Raw genomic sequence first — 15,302 nt, forward strand, 5'->3', positions numbered from 1 at the left:
GGGGGAGGGGTCCAAATTCGCAAAAATTGTAAACGGGGCAGCGGATTTCTCCGCGATGGATAAAGATATCGAAATGCTACTTTCACCATTTGTTTCCTAATTTTTTTCTCTACAACCCGAATCGAGCATTTATGGAAATTCGAAAAACGAAATTTCAAAAAATAACTTAGAAAAATTTTTGATGAAAATTTGAAGTCTCACGACACCCAATAAATGGGGTATCGTTGGAAAGGTCTCGGGGAGTGGATTAAGAATATATATACTTTTTGGGGTCTGGGACCACCCCCTGAGAACATAGGGCCAGAAGAATATTTTTGAATTTTTCCCATTCGTTCTTCCGTGTTAGCTCCCAATCCACTGCTGTGTTAAATTCTGGACAACCGCAGATTTTCGTTCTTTGCCTTCTAAACTTCCAGGGGGTGGTCCCAGACCCCAAAAAGTATATATATTCTTAATCCACTCCCCGAGACCTTTCCAACGATACCCCATTTATTGGGTGTCGTGAGACTTCAAATTTTCATTAAAATTTTTTTAAAGTTATTTTTCGAAATTTCGTTTTTCGAATTTCCCTAAATGCTCGATTCGGGTTGTAGAGAAAAAAATTACGAATCTTTTGGCGCAAGTAGCATCTCGATATCTTTACCTAGCATCTTGAAATCTGCTGCCCCATTTGCAATTTTTGTCAATTTCGGCCACTCCCCCTAGAGAAAGGGGCGGAGTTGAAGCAAAGTATTGGTACCTCTGCACTCACAAAAATCACCTCTACCAACTATGCAAATCTTAACAAAATCAAATTTTTTTGTGGCCCTCGAGATTCCGGTTTTCATTATTGCTACTCATATGTATGTATTTAGCTTAAAACTATTACTTATAACTAAAACTATAAGTCCAGTTACATAATATGCCGCTTCCTTGACTTATAATTTATAAATTAAGTTATACGTCGTAATTTTGAGTTATTAGTTGTATGGCTATTGTAGCTGTCCAAAGTAGTATTATGCAATTGTAGCTGTCCAAATGGAACTTATCCGACTCTACCTAGTTAAAATCTACCTGTCCTACCTATCCTGCCTGTATGCAACCGCCATGAGTTAATACGCGTACGTTAAACCCCACATGACTTATTCAACGAACTGAAGCAATTTCAATGTAATATTCACGTTTCGTCAAGTTGTGACGATATTTGTGACGAGCATATGACCGTCGGGTTTCCAGCGGGAGAGATTGGCCGCTGAACGATCAGGTCGAGCACGTATCTCAGTTTTTCATGTAAAATTACTCATTTTCGAAATATATAATTAGATGAAACTAAATATATTATATAAAATATGGAGATTCCTGGCTAAATCCAAAATCCAACACGCTCATTTCAGCATCGAAATAAGCGATATATTTAAAACAATATTTTATTATCATCTCATAAAAAGTCTCATCGTATGACTTTTGTTGGATACATTTCATATGCTTAAATTTATAATACGTTAGGTTTGGTAGTTTATCTGAAACAAATTGTTTAGTTTAGATAAGCTTATCAAGAATGAACAAGCAAACAGATCTTTTTCCTAATGAGTGCCCGTATTGGTAAGCCCGACATTCCTATATGTATGACACAATCACACCCCTATAACATGAATTGATTTTTGTATTCCTTCAGCCATATTTCACATATAAAAAAGTTATGGAAAATATGTAAACCAGTATCGCCTCTCATCTCATTCAGATCAACTGAGTTCATTCAAATCAACTCAACGTAAGCAAGTATTACGACGTTAGCGAAAATATTGATTAACAAGTTGTATGTATAGCTATTTGTATGCTTTGCAACACTTAAGCAACAAAAAATAGCAGCTGTAATCATCTCAGGGCTTGTAAATAAATACATACCTATATATGTACGAAGCAAATACAGATAAATATAATCAGTTAACTCTAAATATCTACAATGGAAAGAGGTTTGTAGTACTTTGAAATTTTCATGTTCAAACTTGGGTTGTGTTACATATTCTTTCTTTTCTAGTACTTACTCATACAAGAGATCAACAAATTATCGCAAAAATCATGGTGCAAGATCCAATCACTATGCAAAACTGGATCCACATATCACACGAACTTGGTTTAGGTGCTGAATTCGAAACAAGACATTATCCCCAAGTGGTGATGGGCCTTTTAAAATACGATATCCTGTTCCAAAAAATGCTTCAGGAGTGGGTCGCCGCATTCAGAGGGGAAGCTACCGTGGGAGAATTATGCAAAATATTGAGTCAACTCGGACTTAAAACGATATCTAGTAAAATACTCATTGCTACTATTGCCAAGTAAATAATTGAACAGGCCAGGATTTCTACAAGCCATAATTACGACCCTATTTGACTAACGTTGGTGGCAGGTTCAAATTCAATGTGAACCTGGCCTGCGAAATTCTTTATTTGAAAATATTCAGAAAAGATTTTCTTACTATAACAAGTTTTCTTAATAAGTTTATTATTTTAGATGATATCGAGGCCCATTTTTTAAACCAGTAATGAATTTTTTTAAGTTTTCCGTGATCTTTATCTAACTACATATATTCTAACAAAACTTATTTTTTGTCGGCTTTAGAACGGATAATTCAGTTGAATCCAACCCAGATGGAGACGTGGGACCAGAGGTAATTTCCTACAGATTTTTATCACTTTGTTTGCTTATTGTGCTTTTTCGACGGAGTTGATAAATAACATGATTCTAATAGGCCAAGAAGAAGAAGGAAGAACGAATTCTCTTTTTGCCCTTTCCAAAGCCTGATAAAAATTTCACTGGCAGAACTCAACTTAGTGAAGACATTGTTAAATGTCTCACAGAATGGGGGAAAAATCCAAGTCACCAGGTTGGGTTTCCCCTCGTCGATCTGTACGGTCTTGGAGGTCACGGAAAAACACAAACTGCACAAAGCATTGCAAACAGATGCGCTCAAGAGGAAATATTTAATGGAGTAATATGGATAGATGCAGAACACGAAACTGGAATCATAGAAAAAATTCGAAGGGAATTACACAATCAATGAATTTAAGATTTCCAAGAGAATGATGGGCTTCTGCTGGCCAATAGATTTTACGATTTCTTAATTTCTAAAAGTCCGCAACAATTTTTAGTCATATTTGACAATGTAAATGGATTTGAAGAAATCGAGAAATATTTACCGCTTAACAAAAACGTGGACAATATAGCCGTCTTACTGACATCTGTGGAAAAGATTATAATTCTGAGTGGAATGGGGGAAATTGGAAGTTTTAGGGTGGACGTTTTACAAGAAGGTGAAGCTAGAGAATTGGTATCCAAGATATTGCCGGGTAATTTAAAATTTAAAAGAAGCTTGCCATAAACTGCTATAATTAAATTGATTAACCTGGGGCAAAGTTATTGTATCCTTTTAAGAACTTTGGCTTAAAATTTAATTTGCGTTTTGATCAATTTTATTCATAGAGTCGGCTGAATCTGATATTTCCCTCCTGGTCGCCGAGTCCGACCGAATACCAATAATTCTCTGTATTATGGCAGGAACCATCGCTCACAGTTCATACACAATCGTCCAATTTGTTGAAGCAATGAAGGACAAATCCAAAATTATTAGATATCCACACGATCCCAATAAGAAAGACAACCTGAACTTGCAGTACAAGAAAAGTTTATACGTTTGTGTTAAAATTACTCTCGACAAATTAATGGAATCGAATCATTTGTATGCCTCACTAGCAATACATATTATTGAGAGATATGCCTATTTCGACATTAGTTGTCCCATTGTGTATTTCCTGAATTATATCTCCACTATTAAACACGACATTGACCAAATTTTAAACGAGAGTTTGGGCCTGCGTGGGTCAGTCGAAGTCTTCAAAAGTGCCATATCATTCCTTTCGACATTCTCCTTAGTTAATTACACAACTTCTGAGCATTCAAGCTTCAATTATAAGCTAAGCTTCATCGCTTAATTCAAGAAACATTTATATCAATACAAAGAGATGAAGCACGTGAACATGACATATTGGATGACATTATCGGATGCAAGGATTATCTGCAATTTAATGATACCGAGGAAGATATTCTCGACTATTATAGGATCAAAAGACCAATTGCTATTCTGTGGTCGCACGTGGCAGACCACGATGATATAATTAGGTACGTCCCATTCATTAAGTATCGCTGGTATGATTTGTTTAAAATAATAACGACTTTCTTTTCATCTCAGAAAATATTTTTTGGAGAAAGGATCACTTTCATTAATGATGAAAGAAGGATTTTTCAGCGAAACTAAACAAATAATTCAAGCACTTGGAGAGAAAAATGCAGTCAAGAAAATATTGGTAGAGTATGCATTGCCATCAGCTTTAAGAAATGATTTGCACGGACTTGGTCAAGATTTTATACGATTACTTAAGGCTAATCGAAGTGATATTTGTGAAACACTTTGGAACGCGGGTATCACAACTACAGTTAAGGCTTGCATGCACATGAACCTAGAGGCGCTTATTGAACTGGTGGAGGGGTTTGATTTACAAGGAGACTTTCTATCACGAAGCGACTCTGACAACTTACTAGTGCGCGCTATGTCGTGGGGAAAGTTCGAAATGGCAGAATATTTATTGAGTAAAAATGCAAATCCAGAGGCCAAAGGGTTTAAAGGATATACTACCTTACACGCCTTGGCAACAGGATGGGTTGCAAATGAAAAACTGGCTTATCGAGTGGGAGTCCGGATTTTGTCGAAATATCCTGAATTAATATACGAAAAAAATGACCATAGAAGGTTACCTCTCATAATTGCGATTAGGCGTGGAAATAAGAATACGCTAAATTTTATTCTAAGTAATATGTCAGTTCTGAAGCCTCAAATTGATTTTCCCGATAAAAATGGAGACAATCCGCTTATGCGGGCAATTGAAAATGCTTGCCGGGAATCATGCCCGCAGTCGGACATCATAAAAATATTGCTTGAGCATGGAGCAGATTGTCATTTCAGAAACCCAGTAAACTTATGGAATGCATGGCATTATGCATGTTGTACTTGGTATTAGGGACAAAGATTCAAATCAACTCATTTCTACGATATTCTCGATATTCTTGTGGAAAACAAGGTTTCGCCGGAGATAACGAACCAAAATGGTGACCCATTTTTCCATGCGATGCTAAAGGATGAGCATATTTTTTCTTCTATTCAGAAATCTGGCCTTCATAGTATCAAAAAACTTGGGGAGAATATTTGACTTTAAGGATATAGACGGGCTAACGGTATTGGAGTTAGCTATGCAGCTCAAGATTTCTGAAAATGATTGCAGCGAGAGTTCGGAATACACAAGCGATGTCGATACTGAAAATTTCAGTGACCAAGATTCTTCACCTGACCAAAGTATCCTAGATGAGGACGAGGGACAAGTTTGCGAAGGTGGGAAAAATTCGTCTGTAATATCCGATGACATGGAGAACTTGCTAAAAATTGTTCAAATTAAGGATGAAGCTCGCAGCAGAAAACCCAGGGAACACGTCTCACTCCCTTGCAACTCTACGTCTGACATGTCCAGGCTGGATATTATAATTAAATTTATTAAAGAGTACATAGAACAATACAGAACTTTTAGTTAAAATGCTTTATATTAGACACATTTTCTTTATAATAAAAAATAAGAACGGGCAAAATTAACAATCGGTAGCCATGAATTAGCTTTCTTCGATTTTGACCTTACTACTATAATTTCCCAAGAAAGTGAGTATATTTATATTGTGGAAACCTCGATTGCAAAAAGTGTATTTGTTTCGATATTTTTTTTCTGAAATTTTATTATTTATTATTTATTATTATTTATTATTTTATAATTCTGAGTTTTCCCTATATCGACCAATGTCAAAAAGTGAATTTTTCGTGTTTTCATGCTATCAGGCGCCTAAATAGAAATTTTATTAAAAAATTAGTGATACGAAAGAGGGTAATTTTCAGTTGTGCAAGTTGTGTAAATGATGGTGAGTAAGTAATTGTGTGTAACTGGTTAGGTGCGTAAATTATTATATGTGTAAATAATTGTGTGTAAAATGTCGGACACCAAAAATTTACAAGCAGCTGCTTAGAAATTGCCTAGCAACCTTAAAAAACGTTAAACATATTCCTTAGCAACCTTAAATAAAACTACCTTGCATATTACTGAACAATTTGAAGTTATGAAGTTATAGTTTGCACTTTAATTATAACATCGTTTTAGATTACATTGCACTAGATCGAGAACTATGTACTTAGTTATCCTAATAATTTTCGTATATCGTCGTACTAATTCTAGAAAGACCGAAGTGCACTCGATAGTTAATTTTAAAAAGACCGAACTACAAACAAAATTCTTAAAATACCTAAGTGCCAGTATGCATTTACTTATGGCTAAATCGCGCGAAGTATGAAGAATCGTTTTGCCAAGATATTGCCATAAGTAAATACATGCTTGCACTTAGGTCTTTTTAGAATTTTTTTCTGTAGTTCGGTCTTTTTAAAATTAACTATCGACTGCACTTCGGTCTTTTTAGAATTAGTACGACGATATGCGTTAAAAACGATAAATTTTGGCCGTCTTAAATTTCGTTAGCAACGTCAAAGAATTTCTTTAGCAACCCAACAAAAATCCCGGGCAATAACGAATCCCGAAAAATAAATGTGCATAAATGTGAGAAAATTATAATTATCTATCTTAATCTGTTAATGCTTAAAGGCAATTAAATTTAATTTGTTATATGTGTAATTTGTTATTTGTTGTATGTGTCATTTGAACCTTGTTTTTTTTTGGGAATTTTAACCTAACGACTACAAAATTTTAACAAATACGATTACTTACTTTTTAATTCTGTCGGGAAACCATTATGCCAAATATTATACTCCTTTTAGTTTTTACATTTTCATTTTGCTTGCTAACTTACTTCCAGGTAAGTATGGCAGTTCATGTAGTAAAAATAAATCATTTATTCTACATTATCATTGTCGAAATTGTAGCACTATATTTGGGATTGTTATATCCGGCAGAATTTCATTTTAGGTATTTATAATTTGCCTTTAAGTATTTCGTAAACTTTCAGTCAAAATAACACGACGAAAATTCTTTACCCTACGGAATGGTAATCAACCATTTTGGTTAGGATTTGTTCCGCAAAGGTAACAATAATTTGGGGCAAAGGTTTGACGTCTTATATACAAGTGCTTATTACGTCACGTAGATATATAGGTGTGCAGGGTAAATATATATTTATTTCGCAACAGTATCATTGTTGGAAAAATTGTTTGACTCGACAAACGATTTGTGAGCACGTGTATGCATAATGAGTTAGGTTATTCATATTATTTGTTCAAATTCAATTGAAAGGTAGTGCAAAAGCATAAGGTATACCTTATGGTATTTTTGAAGTAATATTTTTTAGGTACATGTATGTACCAGGGTTACAAGTGATATACATCACCTAGTGAGATTTAGTGAGATTTAATGATTTATATCAATCATCTCACTTGGGGCTGAGTGAGAAATATGAGAAATAATGAGATAAACTTGTAGTTCATGACCCCGTCCGCTAGGTGGCGCTAGTGCATGGCTCATAAATCTCACTATTTCACATATTTCTCATGTCTCACTATTTCTCACTATATCTCAGTGAGATGAGATTTGTGAAGGTGAGACGAGATTTCTGCAACCCTGGTATGTACACTGCAAAAATGTCCATCGGTATTTCAGTACGGACGTATCCAGTGGCCGCGGAAGATGATTTTGACCGTGGGGACATACTTGTCGAAAAAAAGTCGACAAAACAACTTCTTGATTTCACAATCTAAGTACTTAGTAATCTAGGCCTCTAATTTTCCAGATTAACGTCAAATTTCTTGGATCATGCCTTCATCGGCAAGAGTCCAGTGGTGAATCTTTTGGACGATTTTAGTTTGATCTGCATCTCTTTCGCAAAAGAATACGGTTTTTATTTCTAAAAATCGTAAACGTTGCTTGTCTGGGAAATGTTTCCAAGATCACTTCTGATTTGAAGCGCTCCATGTAGGAATAGTTATTCAGAGGTCTCGAAAACAATTTCAAATGGAAACAAACAAATTGACCAGTTTCTCGTCGTCACATATTGTTGCAATATGTTATTCTTTGTAAAGTTTCCGGTATGTATTAAGTCATATTCTCTCTTCTGTTGACCAAATCCAGTTTAAGACCTTGAGGTTATTTTCTAGTTTATGATGATGCGAAGTACGATTTATTAAAATAGTTTCCTCAAGTTTTTTTTGCAATGCTAAGAATGTCTTCGTAAATGGTAAACGAACTTCAACTTCAATTACACATAACCAACACCCTTGTCCTTTGACGCCTATCACAATTTTACAGCATTCATACCAGTTTTCTCATTAGGCAATTTGTTGAAAGAAAATTAATAAATTGTCAGTAAATACCCAATCCATGTAAGGGCATGATACGAATGAAAGTGGCAGTTTGCCGCGCTCGCTTAATTGTTTTAGGAGTCATGTTAAATTCTGACAGCCCATTACATCTCATTCGGAATTTAATCAGCTTTCTGAATCCGAAAACCAAAATCCGTTATCCTTATTCGTTCTAAAATGAGAGCAAAAAATTCCGACAAAGTCGCAAAACGGTTTTGCCAAAACGTACGAAAAATTTTGTTTCAGGGATCGAAAAAACACTCGCAATTTTTTTCCAAATGGAGGAATCCATTGTAACAAAATTAACCGAGTACTGGACAAATAGGAGGAACGTGGAAATGCAAATTTCAAAAAATCAGTTTGCCGACCTGCCCTCCTGGGATCGGTGAAAGTAGCGAAGAGAGTGGACATAGCTTTTCTCAGGAACTATTATTTATTATTTGCAAGACTTTGAATTCTAAACTCTAATTGAAAGATGTGTCATAAAGAGATTGACCCCCTTCATCAAAAACAAGCATGTCATGGACAAACAGACCCGCGTGGTGTGATGTGCTTGTACCGACAAGATAACCGAGAAATATCCGGGTAAGTTTGAAAATGAATGCATATAATTTGTGCGGAGAACCCAATTGTTTGGATTTTTTCTCGGAAACTGCACATAGCCCTCGTGACGATCCTACACTATTTTGTAGCTATTCGAGTGTACAAACAGACCCACGTGGTGCGATGTGCTTGTACCGACAAGATTTTCTTTTCGGTTACATATAATAGGTAGCACAAATTTCAAAGTTGCCAGTGTTCATCAACGCAAATAAGCTATCGGCACGTTTATTAATGATCAAACTTTGAATACCAGCGCGATTGTTTGTGTACAAATGTTCTAATTCATGTATACAAATGCATTACTGGTTTTTTCAGTGATGTTCACAACATCACTTTACACAATATTATGTCAGTATTTGTATATCAAACAGGGGAATAATTATGATTACTATAAATATACATTCGTAACCATAATTTTCAGATTCTAGTCTTATCTAGTCCTCAAGGATGCACGTTTTTTATGTATGTACATAACCCTCACGAATAGCGAAAAATAAAATGGTCTGAGGTATCACTCGACACCTTAAATAATTCCGCCTGGCTTACCCTTCAAAAAAGCGAGGTGAGTAATCCAGAGAAAGACGTAATTTATAAACTTTTGCACAATACTGGTCTAACGCCAAAAATGGCTGAGTCAATGGGCATACATGAGGGTAGGGATTGCCCCTTTTGTCCATTTAAAGATATAAAATCTAGTCATTATTTTAAATGTATCCATTTTCAGCCCCTCTGGCTTTTTATTTCAAAAATTCTCAGCAGAGACCTGACTAATGTCTCGATCAGGGATTAATGGGTCTCGAAATATGAAGTACGATAATATATTTATTTATTGTGGTCTTTGCACGATATATAAGTCCTATGTTCACTTTCTAAATCACTTTGGGGACAATTTTGATTATTTGTCCCACTTTAGGCACATGGTTTTCGGACGAATATTGTCTGAATTCCATGTTTGCATGCGAGGTGGGAAAGTTTTGATGGACAATTTCCATCGAAAATGGAAAAAATATAAACTATACACTATGATCAACAATAGAATAAACATTAATCTCAATTTAAAATAATATTTTGATAAAATTTCCCACCTTCAGGTAGTTAAAATATTCTTACATAAGCATGTATTATTCTACAAATCTCTTCCTAAGAATTATTTATTGACTTGTCATTGTACTAAATAACGTGGTCATGAAGCAGAGTGAGTCAGAGGCAGTGTTTAATTCCTACCCCTGATGACACAAGTAAAGTCCTCCTCCCAAGAAGATCCACCGGCGTGGGAGACTAAACTGTAATTAGCATGTAATTTTACTTCTTGTATTAAGTTGCATTTGGCACATCTTTCCTAAATTCTTTTAAAGAACCTATAGAAATTTCAAAAAATGCGAGCGTACCCGGGTTGGGAAGGTTCTTTATTTTCAGTCATTTCCTAGCACTTGGCATCGGTAAGGTTAGGGACGCGTTGACATACCCACAGCCCCAGGGAGGATCCCAACCCATTACCTGGCGTCGTGGGTATGTCAACAACTTAGGTGTCAGGTTAGGCTGAATCTTCTTATTTCCTTATCATATAAAGCCATTTCTTTCAGTTTTTCGTGAATGAATGAAATTGTTTTTTTTTAGAATAGTTGTGTTTGGAATTCTCATTGTACGAACTAATCTTAAATATATGTAATAAAGGGTTGAAATTCCCTAAATTTATTTGAGTCAAAAAAAAAAAAAACCCTCACGATAATGTGGGGACAAATACATTGACTGTCCCCATGTCCCCAAGCTTCCGCGGCCACTGGACGTATCAAAAATCGCATTGCGAGCCATCCGTACTTAACCGAAGTACAATCGAACACCGTGCAAGTGCCAATGTATGGCTAAATATTGCAATGATAATCTTTAAAATTGCTTAAAACATTTATTAACACATAGCTTTAAGTACTTTGTTGCTCTCGAACTAAGCATTCCTTCAAATTCATTACGTTCCTTTAGGTTTAGTTGCAGTAATGGCGACCAGTCCATATCCACATGCGGCAATTACACCTACAGCCCCTAAAACTAGAATAATTCTGATGACAGACCAGGCCCCACCTTCATCCTGTGGTGATCTATCTCTTCTTGCGGATGGAATAATACCGTCCCTACTCCCGTGTATCCTATTATTTGGACATTACAGATATTCACACATCATCATAATTATTTGGTAGTTACATAGGTATGTACCAATAGTTTACCTATGGACACCCATTTCGTTATTGTTTGCCTCGTACGTCTGTGCAAATATGGAAAAATACAAAAGGCGTTAGGACATGGTTTTGACGAATTCATACTTTAATTGCGGGATGGTTTTTAGTCGTAGAGATTTCTAACTTGTTTTATGTGAAAGCCCATGTCTCAAACTATAGGTAAACATGTCTGGCTTCCGATTTTGTGTACTCTGCGAAATGAGGCAAGGTCAAATTTGGAGAGGTGTCCTTTTTTAGTTTTCCAAACCAGTGTTCTTATAAAATGGCGTTGAACTAAATATTTTTTTCTTAGGTCCTGATGCAAAAATCGTCTTTGCGACTATTTTTAAGGGACTTAGCATGCTTTTCACTATATAAAACCACGTTTGCCTTATGCGTATCTTTTAAGTCCGTTTTGCAGTCTAATTTCATACTTGTCTTAATGGAATGCGCTCTTTAACGCAACTCTTCCACTTTTAAGGCCCCCACATTTTACGACTTTGATGCTAAAAATCCCTAACGTGGTTTTTATCCAAGGTACCTATAGTATATTGCACTTGAAGTACTTTTGACAAAATTTTGATAAGTGGTTATACCCCACGGACTGAGTTTTCATCAGACCTTATAAAATTTTTGGAAAAGTTCCCGTCGTTTTCGATGTCGAACTTCAGAAATAATTTAACTAACCAAAACGCAATAATTTTATTATTTTGTCACTTGTACCTTGTAGATAAAATAGTTCTGCAGTAGGGGACACAAAAAGATTAGTAAAATTTATTTTCTAAAAAATTTGACCATTAATTTTCCAAATAAGTTCACGAGTTTTTTAGGATTCCGCGACAGCTGATTAGCTAGGGTCGTTCTCCAAAACTGTTTACACAAAATCTTCACTGTTTAATTTAATATTATTTGGGACACTTAGAGCTTTGCCCTCAATCTTCATTTGACCGAGTGGGTCCGCGTTCAAGGTCAGCAGGTCAATTTTCCTGTGCACGGTCCAATTTATCAATTTTCATGAAAAAGTATCAGCGACGATGGAGGCCCAACATTATGTAATTCATGTAGATTCTTTTATTATTACATGCAATGATTATCTAGGGTTGTAATATTAACAATCATTCACCTCTGACCTCTTAGGTTATCATGCTATATGAGTAATTCAGTTTGGAAAGTGTTTTTTTGGCTCCTTCCAACTCTGGGGGCACTGGAGGGGGCATTTATAAAGCTATCGGCCTAAAATTTTAAATATATCTTTTTGAGAGTATTATCTTACAACTGACCAAAAATCAGTTCAAAATTCAACTCCCCGCCAGAGATATTCACCCGCGAATTCGTCAAAACCATGTCTTAACGCCTTTTGTATTAGTCACTTAGAGATTGTGGTTATTACACGTTTTTTTAAATAAGCACCATAGGTTTGAATTTCAGCCCGCCCCCAATGTTAAGCAGGTGAGCACGTGCTCTGGGCCCGTTAAAATACGGGAGTGCTTATTTCCCAAACCGGTAACAACCAGGGTTCGCCACCTCGTGGTTTTCTGGGTTGGGGCTTTTGTGGGTTTTTGGGGTATCAAATCTCCGGAAAAACCCTAATGCTTAATGGGGTTTTTGCGGATATTTGTAGGTCTTTGAGGGTTTTCCCATTTTTTTGTAAGATTTTAAGGCAGATTGAAATAAAATTCGTTAAACTACAACTGAGATGAATGCTAATTAAATTGTCGGATTCATCAGGAAGTTTTAAGAATTTTTATGTGCGGCTTGAATTTCCAAGTATCACTGCATATTTCCAGGTTCAATGTTAAACATGAATTTTCGATTTAACAGTCCAAGTCAATCATAACGATTAAAACTGCATGATAAATTCGTACATTAAATAAGTTTTTCCCAAATATATAACTTTGGAAATTTTGGTTAAACCTGCCCTAAAATTTATGAAAACCCACAAAAACCCACAACCTCCCAAGAACCCACAAAACAACCAAAACCCTCGAGGTTGGGCTTTTCCAAAAAAACCCCGTGGGTTTTCCGAACCCTGGTAACAACCCAATTGTCTCACCTGGACATAAAAAATGTCGTGATTATCAGACAGATCCCCTGTTGCGGCTGAGAGCCCAAAGTAATATCCGGTCGGTAGCTCGATACCATCCACTTGGGCGCAAATGTCCCACAACCCTTTCCCATCGACGTCGCGAAGTACGGTGAGCATACTGATGTCATATCGGACCAGGATTTGGGTGGAATTTTTGTTTCGAACTTTTACCGAACATCCACCCAAATTTTGATGACCCCCGTCGTGATCATGATCATATTTCTGACTTCCGTTATTCACAATGATGGATATGTAAGGGTGTTCGTGATTGCGGTGTGATTCACTTCTTGAAGCAGTGGATGGAGACACGTGGTTTCCGAAGGTGTCGATGAAAACCCCGAGACCTGAGAAATAGTCCTTTGATCCGAATACGGGACCGGGCATCATCCGTTCCTTGGAGTACCAGAAGGCTATCCCATCTCCATTTATAGAGCCTTGTCCGTGAATTTTGAAATTAATGTGAACCCCCCAGCCCCGCATATCGACGCGTTTGTTATTCCAGATTCCCTGGTGGAAGATACACCCTTAAAAAATCAATCTCTACTTGAGTATTATGCGATTCTACCGTGTTCCTACTGACTTGGAATTGAAATACGACTAAATACATACGTGGTAAGAAACTCAATACCAATTAGTATTTAAATTATTTCTACGTGGTGTGATTTCAATACCAGTTCAATATAAGTGTGGCATATCGGTTTAATACTTTAAATCACATATCAATGCACTTAGTTTTCTTCAATACCAAGATTCAAAGAGTGTAGATACAGGTAGTTTATAATTTAAACACTTTTTTTGATAATTAAGCTAGGGGCCGTTCATATATTTCGTCATCAAATATTTTCGAACTCAGCCCCTATCTACCCTCTCGGAATTTTAACATGGGAAAGATAGGAGGACCTAAACCCCCCACCCACTAAAATGATGACGTAATATATGGACGTTCCTTTAGTGTGAAATGCGTTGTTCATTCACCTACCCCTTGTTGCGATTTGAGATCTGGAGTCAGCCGAATATATTCTGGGGTTATTGCAGCCGCACCAAATCCATCCCAGTGTCCACTATCGGCGTAGGGTCTGTTTAGGGAGTGCTGCTCTCGATAAGCACTTTCCTTATAGTCCATAGAAAAGAACTGGGCCCAAACACTCGGGAATGAGAGGGTACACAAAAGGGCAAAGGTGAGCACATGTTTTATTGGAGTTTTGTTGGATGTCAACATTATAATTTATTATTAATGATTAAAGGAAATTTGGGTATTAAATATTATTTTTATAGAATGGATGGTGTTGGAGCTCCAGTCTGATTGCCACGTTCGCAGTCAGGCAATGTGTGCATGATCAGGTAGTGGGTTTGCAATGCAGGTAGAGATCTCGATGGCATGACAAGCACTTAATCAGCCGGGCAGATTAGTGTTATCTTCTGATAATAAAAATTTAATGCATCGCAGTATGTTATGAGTGGGTTTTAATATTTTTGAGCAATGTATGTATTAAATAATTTAGAAGTGCAAGTTGAATATGTAAATATGATATACGATTTTCATTTTTTTCTGCTGCATTTCATTAATTCAAAAATAATTTAAAGTGGTAATTAAAAAATCGAAATTATACAGGTACTAGCTGACCGAACCTTGCACTAATTGCTCCGTTTTAATTAATAAGGCACACGAATCTTCAATCAGGTCAATAAAAAAGTACAAAATTGTTCAGTAAGGCAACTTATTTCCTCACTTTGTAAAAGTTTTTTCGTAATTCTGTCCACGGATTCAAAATTATTTTAATTCAGGGTCTGCAAATATTAAAACCAATAAACTTGGACGTTTTAATTTGGGTAATTTTTTATAATATAAATTACCCATGAATTTTCCCTTTAATTAGTCAAGGTGCTCTTGAAGAGAAACAATAAAAACACTTCGGCCGTTTAGTAACTCACTTATTGCCTACTTTGAGCTCGAATCAGAAATACGTGGTGAAAC

General features: G+C 36.1%; 2 protein-coding genes across 4 annotated transcripts; one reads left to right on the forward strand and one right to left on the reverse strand.

Annotated features, from left to right (window-relative positions):
• Nucleotides 1-1,594: 1,594 nt before the first annotated feature.
• LOC118439173 lies at nt 1,595-4,143 on the forward strand. Of its 2 annotated transcripts, XR_004837267.1 has the most exons (6): nt 1,595-1,952; nt 2,018-2,287; nt 2,491-2,518; nt 2,599-2,647; nt 2,729-3,326; nt 3,460-4,143. XR_004837267.1 is itself a non-coding variant. In XM_035860261.1 (5 exons), the coding sequence occupies exons 1-5, from the start codon at nt 1,943-1,945 to the stop codon at nt 3,038-3,040; spliced, it is 669 nt and encodes a 222-aa protein (XP_035716154.1). In that variant the 5' UTR covers nt 1,595-1,942; the 3' UTR covers nt 3,041-3,379. The 2 variants fall into 2 exon arrangements, 1 of the variants encoding a protein (XP_035716154.1); XM_035860261.1 differs by lacking the exon at nt 3,460-4,143 and having other exon boundaries at nt 2,729-3,379.
• Nucleotides 4,144-10,320: 6,177 nt separating this feature from the next.
• LOC110860349 (VIP36-like protein) lies at nt 10,321-14,663 on the reverse strand. Of its 2 annotated transcripts, XR_004837273.1 has the most exons (6): nt 14,307-14,663; nt 13,295-13,834; nt 11,251-11,288; nt 10,959-11,172; nt 10,756-10,893; nt 10,321-10,587 (listed from the first exon to the last, which is right to left on the reverse strand). XR_004837273.1 is itself a non-coding variant. In XM_022109390.2 (4 exons), exons 1-4 carry the CDS (start codon nt 14,544-14,546, stop codon nt 10,995-10,997), a joined length of 996 nt encoding a protein of 331 aa, XP_021965082.1. In that variant the 5' UTR covers nt 14,547-14,663; the 3' UTR covers nt 10,913-10,994. The 2 variants fall into 2 exon arrangements, 1 of the variants encoding a protein (XP_021965082.1); XM_022109390.2 differs by lacking the exons at nt 10,321-10,587; nt 10,756-10,893 and having other exon boundaries at nt 10,913-11,172.
• Nucleotides 14,664-15,302: the final 639 nt, after the last annotated feature.

The sequence above is a fragment of the Folsomia candida genome, unplaced genomic scaffold (assembly GCF_002217175.1).
Source record: "Folsomia candida strain VU population unplaced genomic scaffold, ASM221717v1 Fcan01_Sc031, whole genome shotgun sequence".
Taxonomy (NCBI): domain Eukaryota; kingdom Metazoa; phylum Arthropoda; class Collembola; order Entomobryomorpha; family Isotomidae; genus Folsomia; species Folsomia candida.